The 13,309-nt window shown below is 44.2% G+C and overlaps 1 protein-coding gene across 16 annotated transcripts in view; it reads left to right on the forward strand.

The window, feature by feature from the left end:
• The window catches only part of DMD (dystrophin), a 1,276,803-nt gene extending 1,272,030 nt beyond the window's left edge, over window positions 1–4,773 (forward strand). For all 16 annotated transcript variants that reach the window (XM_080377714.1, XM_080377711.1, XM_080377709.1 and 13 more), the window contains one exon: window positions 3,934–4,773. In XM_080377714.1, coding sequence (XP_080233840.1) covers window positions 3,934–3,945 — 12 coding nt within the window. In that variant the 3' untranslated portion in view covers window positions 3,946–4,773. The remainder of the gene's footprint in view (window positions 1–3,933) is intronic.
• The last annotated feature ends 8,536 nt before the right edge of the window (window positions 4,774–13,309 follow it).

Raw genomic sequence — 13,309 nt, forward strand, 5'->3', positions numbered from 1 at the left:
AATTAATGTCTTCTTTAGTGGCCTTACTTTAAAAATATGAAGAATAATGAGTGGAAAGCAGTGATTGATATTTTTCTAAGTGTTTTTAGGACGGCACTTTTCTCATTTGCTTTTTAATTAAAAATGTCGGTGTCCTACATTTCAGTCTTAGATAGGGCAAGTGAGCAGTATTCAACAGAAGCAGCAGAGCTATATAGAAACAGTCAGCGAATCTGGAGGCTTACTTAGGTAACAGGCAATATAGAAGAGGGTGCATTCATTGGACATACAGTACCAGGATATGTTGTTCTCAACTGTTTGCAGTCTTGATTGCCTCAGCTGTTACTCCCATGTGCAAGAGGTGCAAAAAAACTGTTGGCAGTGCAGTGATGCCCAGATGAGTGTTGGCCAGTTAAGTGGAGCACAGCTATATTGCCCACTCTTCTGGGCCAGCCTCGCATCCTGTGACTGTCCCGGAGACAGCGGTCCCCAAGCTGTTGCACTTTACAGCCCGGCTATTAACACAGACTGCGATCAGCAGTGGTTCAGGGTCATGCTCTGAGCTGTAAACTCAGATGGCTCAGGAGGAGACGCAGTTGTTCAGGTTTTCTGCAGAGGAAATTAAGACCTGTGCCAGAGAGGCAGCATGGAGGTAGCATGCCTCTGTACAGCTTTTGTGGAGGGAGATCGGATTTGAAGTATGGTTATTTCAAAAATACGGTGGCAATTAACAGAGAAAAGAAGACTAGCAGACATTCCTGTAATTTTTATGTATTAAAAGAATATCTAGGGATCCCTGGATGCATAAGGTCTTCTTGGCCAGTGTTTTAGTTGCCTGAACAATGTAGAAACTTGTACTTACTGTGGCATACTTCTGAAATACTTCTTCTCAGGTTTTTTTTGGTTGAAGTTATTCATTCTAGACCTAGCCTCTTTCTATAAAACCAGCTTGCCTTTGTTACTTTTACAGCTCTGTATCTCACAGCACAAAATGGTATTAACCAATACTGATTTTTTTCTGAAGATGGGGTTTAGCAGTTTGGGTTGCTCTAAGTCCATGGAAGGGGCATCACTCTTCCTGGGCTGCGAATGAGTGGTGTTGGAGTCCCTGAAGAGCCCTGGAGTCCCATCGTTGTTTCTAGAAACAACAGATGGCAACAAATCTGAACGAGAGACCATGGTGCCGCAGGCCGCAGTGCCTCTCATGGCTGGCTGGCCAGGTACAGTGCTCACCACCACCCTGTCTCATGTCTGTAGGTTCCTGCAGGTGAGGAAGAAGAAGAGTATTTAAAGCCTAGAGATTTCTTGAAAGTAGTTTGCAGTGTCGGGGTGGGGGTGCTGCAAGTCACTCTGGTTGTACCAGGGTTATTCTGATAAAGCCTTAATAGCACATGCTGCACATATACCTGAGCCATGTCAGAGTTTCAGGTAAGTAGAGCAAACCAGTGGCAGTTATCTTTCTGTTTGCATAAGCAGCTCCAATCTAAAATACATTTTTGCTTTCATATGGCTTCATCAGATTTTCACTTCCCAAGGTGTAATTTGCTGGATTGATCTCAGCCTGTATGGTGCCAGTAAGAGGGATTATCGCTTACGTCTAAAATAAATGTGGTAGCATACATTTACTTTAAAGTAAACCATGTTTTGACCAAAACTTGGCAAGAATTTTTCATACACTGTTACTTGACATGCTGACGAGCAAATCACAAGGTTTTTCTTAGGATTAATAGGATGGCTCTATGGTAATGATTTATGGATAAAATTGCTGTTTGATGCATCTGTTTGTCTGTGCATTAGTGCAATTAGCAAAATGTCACCAGATTAGAAAAAGGTATTTCTTCATATTGATACCTGGCAAACTGTACTACACACAGCACAGCTCACTGTTGAATACTTAGGTTGTTGAGTAGTTATCTTTTAGATACAGCCTAGTTTTATGTAATGAATGCTAAATTAAAAAAAAAAAAAAAAAAAGAATAAAAACTAGTATTTGAATGCAAAAGCTGGTAGTAATTCTCCAGAAGAAACAAGACAAACAATATCTCTGTTTCTCACATCATTTTTTTCTATTCCATAAATACTGATAAGTATTAAGTAACATCACTCCAGGCTCCTATGTACTGCAGAAATGTCACCAGTGCATGACTACCATAATATATGAACATTTGGAAGAGGATGATGAATTTGATTTCTCCCACAGGGAAGGTTCATTCCTGTTGTTAGAGAAGACAGTTGTGTCAGGAGGGACCCCCACCGTGTAGGTGGGCAATGGTAACAGTCAGGCTCTGGCACATGACAGGTAGGGACTGCATGAAAGGTGTATCCTTCCTGCTTCCTTGGGTGCTCCATTCTCAAGGACCATGGTGAGGACGAAGCATCCAGGCTAACACAAAGTGTTCCTGGGAAGCAAGAGCTGTGGGCAGATGGCATTCACCTCTCATGTTTTTGCCAGACAAATACTCTATCACAGGTACTCGGGGAGTAAATCAAACCCCTCGTGCCCATACAGTTTTATTGAGTAACACTTTCCCTGTTACATGCTTGCAGTTGCTGGCACTCTGCAGCTTGGGCAGTTCTTGAGTTGGACGTCATGTGCACTTCTTTGCATCTAAATAAATCTTTCTTCAGTGATTATTTTCTGACTCGTTTCTTAACTCATTTATGTGTTTGGCCTCCCCATCAAGCTGTGGCGATGAGTTCAGTAATACAGTTATGTGCTCTGTGGGGTATAATTTCCTTCTGCTTGTTTTAAGGCCTTCTGTCTGATCATTTCGCCTTGTCCTTGCAAGAAATCTTGAACAATTAGTCCTTGGTCTGGATGCATATCTTCTAGGGTGCCTAGATCTCTGTCGTATTCCCTCTTCAGTCATATTTTTTCAGGAGGGAGAGTCCAGATGGGATTCAGCTGTTCAAACCGTGATGCCTCTTGTCATTTGAGATGCCAGAGGGTATTTGAGGCAGTCATAGAAGGTTGGAAATCTAACACAGGATCTGCAGGAGGCCCACAATCTTATGAACAGCAGTTGGAGACAATGCAGGATATACGCCAGTGGCCTAAAATGGCAACCTTTGGCAATTTAATCTTCCTGCCTTCAAGTCTGTTTAGTCTCTAATTGTGATGAAGTCATTTCTTACTGCTGATCAGCGTTCGCTGCCTTTCCTTTCCATTTGCGGCGGTGGTAAAATGAATGTGAGAAGTTGTTACAGATTTTGTATCCAGAATTGTACTCTGCATTTATGTGTCACTTCGTTGTAAGAGGACCACATGTTGTGGTTTTGCCATCTTAGGACTTTGCAGTGGTTATGCGTAAGGCGAAATGCACAAGTGAACAACTGTGTAGTTACTTGGTAACTGTAGCATCTTTGTTTCTGCTGGACTGCAGTCTGAAAAGCAAAGGGTATTTTTAAAACGATTGAATAAACTGTGGCTGTTTAGTTTGGTCATCATTTTAGCAATCTGTGTAGGTATCCTGCTGGGACCTCTTGGGTTTAATGATTTAGTTAATTACTGCTGATCTGTTTGTTTCTGTTTTTCTCCTTGATAGAACATTGAAGGGTCAAACACTTGCAGCACCGGTCGGAAATTTTTCTGTGGTGTCAATGGATTTAATTGTTGCTTTTGGTGAACATTCGTAATGATGAAGCTTCATCACTACGGGGGGGTTCTTGGAACACAAATACACTGGCTTGTTGTCAGCATAGCTTACCCTAGCCATTGAAGCCCATGTTAATGTTAAGTGTTGTGCAGAACAGGCAGTTTTTGCTAACAACAAATTAGACTCGTCCAAGAGACTTTTGAGAAGAGCACTCTCCGATGTACCCCACTGGGGATGGTGGTGAGCAGTACATGCAGAGTAATGTTATCTGTGCTCGGCCTTTTCTGTAAAATGTTTCTACTGACATGCTGCCATGTCATCTTCATTTAATCTCCTCTTCTTTGACTTTCTTTTTCAGGCCACAATGTAGGGAGCCTTTTCCACATGGCAGATGACTTGGGAAGAGCAATGGAAACCTTAGTGACAGTGATGACCGATGACAAGGTGTTAGAATAGCAAGATGTGTTTTACAACTTCAGGCGTCCCGCATGGTTTTTATAATATTCATACTACAAAGAGGATTAGACTGTAAGAGTTTACAAGAAAACAAATCTATATTTTTGTGAAGGGTAGTGGTACTATACTGTAGATTTCAGTAGTTTCCTAAGTCTGTTACTGTTTTGTTAACAATGGCAGGTTTACACGTCTATGCAATTGTACAAAAATTATAAGAAAACTACATGTAAAATCTTGATAGCTAAATAACTTGCCATTTCTTTATATGGAACGCATTTTGGGTTGTTTAAAAAAAATTTATAACAGTTATAATGAAAGATTGTAAACTAAAGTGTGCTTTATAAAAATAATTGTTTATAGAAACCCCCTTAAAAAAAAAAACACAAAAAAAAAACTGAGGCAGTGCATTTGTTTAGTTTCATTTCAGCTCTGTAGTTGCATCAGAGGGATCATGTCCTGTGTTCTTTTCCTTGCCTATCAAAAAGAAAGGAAAAAAAAAAAAAGATTCCCTGCAGCAACACCAAAACGGCTAACTTACATTTTTCAATTGGTTTTGTCTGACTAGGGCTGGCTTAAAAAAAAGTCTCTTGAACTTCCAGTGAAGGTAATTATGTCACCTCTTTTCAATAAAAGTAAGAACTACATGAATAACACAGCTAGTTTGCAATAATTAAATGAAAGAGCACATTACATGACAGAGCCTGCAAAAAATTAATTTAGGGAAAAAAAAAAAAAAAACAACCCAGAAGAAAGAAGGAAAGGAAAGAATTTAATGAACATCCTATGTGCCAGCATTTCCTCTGCTGACTAAATTCCTGAACACTATTAGTAAAGGAACGTAGAAATTGCCTTACCAGATTAAACCTTTGGACCTTGGTGTCCAGTATCCCGCTGGCTGCCGGCAGCAGCCAGTGCTTCAGCAAGAGTTGGGTACAGCTCTCCCCCTGCTGCCACCTCTTGCATCACCTTTGCTGCAGAGGAGAGAAGAAAGGGAGAAGTTCCCTCCTGGCCTGACCCTCTGTGGGCTCAGTTTCTGACCCAAAGCACAAGTGGGTTACTCAGAGAGCATCTTTGCTTGTCCAGCTCCCAGTGCTGTTGAGGAGCATGAAGCTCCTTGATCCTCTGGAAAATAAAACCAGAGCTTTCCACAACACATGTCTCAGTCTGCTGCAGAGCTGGTCCCAAGGAGCTGCAACGCTGCGAGCAACCTTTGGGAAAAGCTGTAGAAGAGTTACTGCTGTTCTTGCGCGCGCACAGTGATCAGGTGAAGGTAGCCACACTGCTCCGTGAGATATCTATCAGCAAAACAAAGGCCCTGGTCCTTTCTTCTTCCCAGTTTCTCTCTATAAGCAATCCCACACAATTAACAGTAACATAAAAAAGAGAAGAACTGATAGTGAAACAGATTAGCCAGCTTGACTGTGGCTCATGAGAGGTACGCTTAGGTATGAGGTGCTGTCAGCAAAAGCTTTACCACTTCATTTTCTTAACCAGCTTTTAATTTTACCTTAGAATATGTAGAACACCATCTGACTTTATATTGCAAGAGTAAAAAATCTGTTACCTCTTCTTGTATGAAGTGTAATTAAACTTGGGAAAGATTTTATTTTGAATGCTAGTTAACATTGAACATGGCTAGTCATGCTATTTCTACCTCACTTTGGTTTTGTGGTGTTCCTGACAAATACATACAGATAATGTTACATCATCACCACGTGTCCATTGTGTGACCAGGTCTCATCGTTTAAATAATCACAACAATGACAGTCATTTACAAAACATAAGTACAATCCCCCCAAACCTCTTCTTTCCTAATAAAGAGCTTTTTTTAACACTTTATTACAATAGGAACCCTCAGTATTTCTCATGGTCATTTTTATCAGAAGGTTTAAATTGAGATGTGAGAAAGAGATGGGTTTCTTCTTTTTCCCCCCTTATAAGTTAAACTTTCTCTTCAGAAAAGTACATGGAGGAAAAATGGATTGCACGGTTGTTTTCATCAGGGTTTTGTTTTGTTTGTTTCACTTTCTAGATCCTAGTTTTGGAGTGAGTGTCAAAAAATATTTTAAAAGTTGAAAGCTTTATCGCTGCTTTTTTAAGCATAATTTGGGAATTATTTCATATTCCTTATAATGACAAAGTATTAAACTGTAAAACATAATCAGTGTAGTTGGATACATAAATACCATATGGCATGTTATTTCATTGTTACTCAGTACTGGTTTATTACTTGGGTATCATAATATATTGTGTTTTAACACCAACACTGTAACATTTACTAATTATTTTTATAAACTTCTGTTTTACGGCATTTTTTCACAACATACCAAATTCACCAAATATATGCCTTACTATTGTATTATATACTGCTTTACTGTGTATATCAATAAAGCACGCAATTATGTTATAAAAGGTGCAACATTTTTTATTGGGGTTCAGCAGTCACCCAGTGCATCACCCTCCAGCAAACCTCGCCTGAGTGCGCGCCCAGCACCCCGCTGCTGCCAGTCGCCGAACCCCCTTGTTAGCAGCATCTGGGTGCCCTGGCCGCCTCCCCAGTGGGCAGGGTGTTGGCCGCAGTGCTCAGGATTTAGCTGGGAGAGGAAAAGCAGCTCTCCCTGCCTTGGGTTTCTGCGCCCTGTTGAAGTTGTGAACCTCCCGCTCCTGTGCTCCCCAAGCTTTTCGGAGGTTGCCAGCCTCATGCTTTCCGCCTTGTCACGGAGGGGAGCCTCAGATCAGATTGGTCTTCGCTGATCAGCCCAGCGCTTGATGGTCCCCTTGCCACCAGGCGTCATGCTAGCAAACTCCTCTGCTCTGGGCCTTTGGGAAAGGTATGTTACCATCAGAGAGGCTGATCACACACACCCCGTCTCATATCTAAGAGGCATGCAGAGGATAGGCTTTGATACCCATACTCCGCCCAGTTGTGTCACGACGCTGTCTTTGAGCTACCTTTCAGTGACAGAAATAATATAATGAAAAATAATAAAAAGGCAAACCCAGCATATGTTTGTCTCTGATTTTGATAATACTGTGAGGGAGGAGGTGGGAATTTCCTTGGTTCATTCACTTGAGGAAATAAATATGCATCCCACATCTACTCTCACAGACTTGGGTTTCACTCCCACCTAAGTGAATCAGCATGTGCCTTGCTGTACTCAAGTCTCTTCTGAAGATTATACAACCCACAAAGCACAGCAGCCACCAGTGACAAGAGCACTCCTATTTAATTCAATTAAGCAAGAGGGAGGATAGCATCCTCCCTGTCACTGCTGCTGGAGTGGTTGCACATCAGGAGATGCTGTTGAGTTGGAAGCCTGGCCATTAGCCAGAAGGATGGGTCTTGTGGATGGTCTTGTTAAATACCTAAATGAACTGGAACGTCATAACAGGGTGCCTGAGTAAGGCAGGAGGAGCACTTTCATGCTGCCTACTCCCTTTGGTGCCCTGGAAGGGGCAGGGAAGGCAAAACCACGTACACGTGCCCTGACCTGCCCCCGTGAAGCTAGGGCTGCGACAGGCAAAACCAAATGCTGGCCCTGCAGATAACGTTATGGGCCATTTGTCGCCTCTCACTCGCTTCGTACCGATCGGTGCTAGCGGGTGGGCATGATGTATGTGGATGAATAGCTGCTGCCCTGAGTACTGCAGCTCTTAAAGGCAATGTATACAGCCTGCCAGCCAGCTTCGCTGATTTCCCCACTCCAGCAACCCCATTATTTACAACTCCTAACATCCCATCAATAAAATCTGGTATTTCTGACTGGCTGTTGAGAATGTTTTCCTTGCTTATGTTTACGCTAAATACCCCCTTTTTGTTTTTAAGGACAAGGCTGTTAGCTGCGCAGTGTGTTTCCTTTGCTCTCTGAGCAGAGATTAGTTCTCTTCAATTTTGGCTGCTATGGTTAATGTGCTGCCATTTACCTATAGATTTCGCAGTCCTTCCTCTACCTTTTTGATAGGTAGATGGAAAAACTGAGGCCCTACTAGCCAGTTCAGCAGCACTGGGGGCGGGAGGGTCCCTTAAATTTCCCCGCCAAGGTCAGACTTCTCTCCTGCTCCCCACTGCCTGTCACGGTGGCTGACATTCACAGCCGAGGGTGGCATGTGTGGTCACCTGCCACATGGCCCCTGCCTGCCACCACTCAGCCCAGTGAGGGCCACCCAGCCCAGCCCAGGGCTCACCAGTGTGATTCCGGAGCCCAGCACCCCCGACACTTGCTCTGCTGCAGCGATGGGGGAGGAGAAATTGGGGAGGGGGACAGCTAACATGGAGGGGGGGAAAAAAGCAAAACCCATCTTTTCAGCGGAGACTAATGTTCAAGATGCAAAAAAGGTCTGTAGCTGCCACCAGGGCAACCCCAGCCTCTTGTGGCTGGACACATCCAGCAGACGGAGTGCTCCAGAGGGCTGTATGAAGTACAGGTTTCCAAGCCTGCCTGCATGCAGCCAGCAGTAGTTGCTTGCACATTTTTCCTGATGGCAGCTTTAAAGCTAAGTGTTACGTTACATACACTGGCACTTTTGCATCAAGGTGCCCTGCAATTGCAGACAACTACCAGCTTTGTGCGAGGCAGGGGCTGCAGTAGTAACACCGCTGCACAGGTGTGATTTACCCCCTCCTCGCAAAGGTGCAGCAGGAGCAGCAGCCTGGCGCCCAGCCCCACACCAGAGGGTTAGCAGCGTGCCCTGGCCCCAGGGGCGTTTCACTGGCTAGGACCCTTTTCAGCTGCCCACGGGCACATGTGTGCAGCCAGGCTGAAACCTGGTAAATTTTCCCCATCCTGACTCAGGTTCCACTCAAAAATTACACTAGGAATTTGTTTCAGCTCAGAGCAAGCATCTCAACTCATTAGAAAGTGTCATAAATCCATGCAAGAAAAATGGGGCTGCTGAGACCAACTAAGATGCAACTCTTCCATACATGAATCCCTGTAAGCTGACAATGCTGCTTACCAACTGAGGAAGATGATTACAGAATGTATTTAGTATCTCATAGTGCTGAAAACTTGGTTGAAAAGCACTTGTAGTTAAGGGAGGGGTGAGAGTTAAGGAAATGTTGTAGCTTTAGAAGCAAACCGTGGGGCTTCACAAATATACAGAGTTTCTGTTTCAGCAGATTGCCTAAACCCTTACTTGTTGCCAACCCAAGGCTTGTATTCATCAACTTGGCAATTGTTTACAAGGTGTAAAAACTTATTTTATTATTATCATTATTATTATCATCTAAGCATTACAATGGAAATACCATTTATTTAATAGCTGGCACTTGCTTTTTACTAGCTGTGTCCAAGCAAGTTCTCCCTGTTTGCTGATGTAAGCAACCCACTACTCATAAAATTTTCCTCCTTCTCTTGCTCTTTCTCACACGCTCCTGTGCACATACACACAGACGGAGGGGGGAAAAAACCTCAACAATCTTTTGTCGTCTTTCTTGCTGAATGGAAGAGGTTGTTTTTTTCTCCACATGAGCATCTCCAGGAGTAACAGCATCCTCACCCCAGCCTTTCAGTATGTCCAAAATTGCAACACGTATTAAAAAAATAAAAAGTACTTTTACAATAGGAAGTCAGAAAATGATGTCAATTCACTCAGCGTTCCTATATTTGTTTTCTTTACATATGCTCTACTTAAATCTGAAGATGATCCAAGCCAACAACACAAAGTGCAGTTTTGCAGGTAGAATCTCTTTCAGATCATTAACAACTGTATTAAATAAGATAAGTGTCTTTGAGAACGTGTTATTTTATTAAGGCAAGGGCAAGCTAAAGTAAATCAGTCAATTAGACCTCTGTGAGGCTGTAGAAAGATGAATTTGCCCCTGGCACACATGGACTTTCCACTTTTGCACACCTGTCTGCCATGAAGCTGCCGTCAGCATCTCCGCCTCCTCCAGCTGCTGCAGCTCGCTGCCCACCACTCTGCGGCACGCAAGGGAGGACCGTGCTGCTTGTTCATCTCCAGCACCGTGCTCTCACCTCAGCAGGATGAAAGCTCTTTCTCTTCAGCCTTGGAAGCAGACAATGTGGCGGTGAGCAGCTGCCCTGCAAGGTGGCGTGATCCAGCTGGGGACCATGGCAGCGGCAAAGGCTTCTTGTGAGGCTGGGGAACACACCAGGTCAGGCCTTGCAGGCTCCTTCAGGGGACATGAGAGGCGCAGTGAACAAAAAGCATTTTATGGGAACAGAAGGCGATGCCATATATGTAGGGAGATTTACATGGATGTATCTTTAGACACCGGCAGTGTTACAACATAACACGAGGTCAGAGCAATTTCAGAACAGGTAGTACATCTCATACAGGTAGTATGTAAAATTGAAACTGTTCAGTGTGTAAAGGCATGCTGTTGAGTTTGCACTACTTAAAGATGTCCTTATTGATGATCTATGCCACGGCTAGTATGAAAAAAAAGAAATATCATCATGAGAGGAGTTCTGCTTCTGCAGCAGGGCAATTTCTAGTTTTGCCTCATTCACCAGACAAATGGTTTTATTCTAACACTGATGTAGGAGACACTTCTTTTGCACAGAAGATTAATGGCAGTTGCCAGTGTAATTCCCTGCTGCATCCCACAGGGAACGTTTAGATAAAGGCTGCAACCAGCTGCAGGTGATAAGACATGAAACTACTGGGGTTTTCCTACAATCCACAAATACAAGCTTAGAAATTCATGGTCCTGAAAAAAAATTTATGTACATTAGAATAAATGCTAGATACAGAAGTATACACAAATATACACACACAGAGACAAAGGCATGAAACACCCTTCTCTTCCTCTTGTGTCTGTGTGTGTATGTGCACGCACATTCATGCATGCACAAGCAGATACACGTGCAGACACAAGCCCCTTGCTGTACTGAGCCTGTTAACTGTTCGGTTAAAAAAAAGAGCCAGAATCAGTTGTGTCGAAGTAGATAAGCTTGACAATGTGATTAATTCAGTTTTATTCTACACTATAACAGCCCATCTTTTGCAGCAACAGAGCAGTATATTATTCAGCAGTTGTTGAAGTTTCTTCATGAATTTTCATTCCTAAGGAAAGTGGCCGTGAGCACATTGGCTCCAGGTAACGTCTGCCTTTGTTGTTCCTCTGAAACACCTGGCAGAGTTGGCATGGTCTTCGAGCCTTGGCAGAAGGTAATAAAGGCATCAAGCCTATAACTTAGCTTCTTTCATCTTTTTTTTTTTTCCCCCCTCCTTTTTTTTTAACCTCACTGGCAATCTCAAAGCCTTCCTTCAGCAAGATCTTGCAGGCAGACAAATGCTGCTAAGCCTTTCAATGACTGACTGTGCATGTATTTTATTCTACCTGGTTTTTGCTGGCTTCCTCTTCCACATTAAGCAAACTTATAAGACAAAGCAGTGCATGAAAGGAAAAGACCACATGCATCTTTTAAGTCTTAAAATTGCAGGTACCCACATCAAGCTCAGGCGTTCCCTTTTTTCTTATTGCAAAGCTGCAATACTGTTAACACCCGCATGCTTTTATCAGACACTGTGAGCACTGTGCAGAGGGGTCCCTACCCTCCCCTTTTTCAAGGTATAAGGATTCCTTAAAAGTTTGCTAATACTTGGGTGCTCTTCCTCTTCTAACAAAAATATGTTGATTTCTACTTTGCACTCACCCATTTTTGCTTCTGATGTCCTGGCCTCATTCCCCAAGGTCCCCTGCAGCTCCCCCACTGCAGTGCCGGCCAACTGAAGCTCTTTCTTGCTCAGCTCCATCAGTACCAGTTTCACCATCAGGTTCTTCCCCCTCCCACCCAGGCTGCCTGTCCTCATCCTGCACCCATCCTCACCCCACACTGGCCCCAAGCTTCAGACCCGAGTGCAACGGAGAGGGACAGTGCCCCAGCCCCCCCTCCCTCGGCCCCCAGCACCCCCTCCCTCGGCCCCCAGCACCAACCCCACCACCCACAGCTTCCACCCCTCAATGGCAAACATGGCCCATTCCCACCCTGCTCCTGCACCGGCTGCTGCCAAAATCACACGCACCTGGAGCCCCCCTGAGCCCCCCATACAGTCTCACTACCCCCCCTTTCCCCTTGTGCCGATGTCTTTAACAAAACCCACAGACCACAGCTGGTCACAAACCCGATCCAAAGAGCGCTCCTTTCCAGCACAATGCATTCGCTTAACGCTCCATGCTGTCTTTCCTTCACTGTGCTGGTATTTGTTTTTTTTCCCTCCGCTAATTGCCCTTCTGAGCCTCATTTTTCCGTGCTTCATTAACGTTTTCCTTTGTGCCACTTCTAATGCATAGCTTTACTTACAGAGCAGGCTCTCCCCCTCCGGCTCCCCTCTTCCATTCCTGCTGGGCTCTCCATACACTTAGGGAAGTGGCCGTGTAGGCACCATTTACGTCTGGGGTCCCATAAATGTTCCTTTTTATTCCTTAGCACCTTGGACTGGAGTTTCTGCCTTTTCTTACTCTTACTGTCTTTATCACTGAGGGAATCAAAGTTTTCCCTTTTGTGACTGAGACCTCCAGCGAGATGCTCTTTTTTTAATGCACTGCTGCAGCAGATGATTAAAGCCACTTTAGGACGCCATGCTGGTTCTCCTTTGTCTGCCTAGGGTGTTCTTTTTCTCATTTTGTTTCTTTGATAGTTTTGGGTGGGATTTTTAAGAACAGGGGTGTCACAGCATCCTCCAAACTAGCCGGCTGCAGCAAGGTCTTTTACCATCACATACCAACATACTCTTCATGCCAGTTGCTCTGCTGCCTTCTCCTAGTCTCTCCTCATCCAGGGCATGCATTCTGTCTCGCTCTCTCTCTGCTTCTTCCTCCTCTCTCTTCCTCAGCTGCTCTCTCTTCCTTGGCTGCCCAACCACTTAACTGAACCAGCCACAGCTGCACCTCGTCTACATCAGCCAACCCATGCCCCTGAAGCCAGCCCACAGCTGTATGTTATCAATGATAATTAACCCAACTGCATTCCTCTACACAGGGGTTGCCGTCTTGCTTGCTGCTGGGATTTGTGTTGAGGATGGAGGTTGGCCCATACAACCAGCAACGCTGCATAACCCCCACGGACGGTGACTGCTCAAGGCAGCCCAAAGGCCTCTGCTTTCACAGGGGTTGCAAACTGTGCGGCTTATGCCCTGTGAAGGCAATTCACTAAAGTTTCCCATTTATATTTTTTTTAAGAGATAAAACACACACTGCTATTATCCAGCATGCTTGTAGATATCCGTACCTCACAGCATCAGACCACCAACACTTAAATGGCTTACTGCGGACCTAGCAGCCAAACTTAAAGTATGTGACATAGGAA

Source organism: Falco punctatus (assembly GCF_963210335.1).
Source record: "Falco punctatus genome assembly, chromosome: 2".
NCBI lineage: Eukaryota > Metazoa > Chordata > Aves > Falconiformes > Falconidae > Falco > Falco punctatus.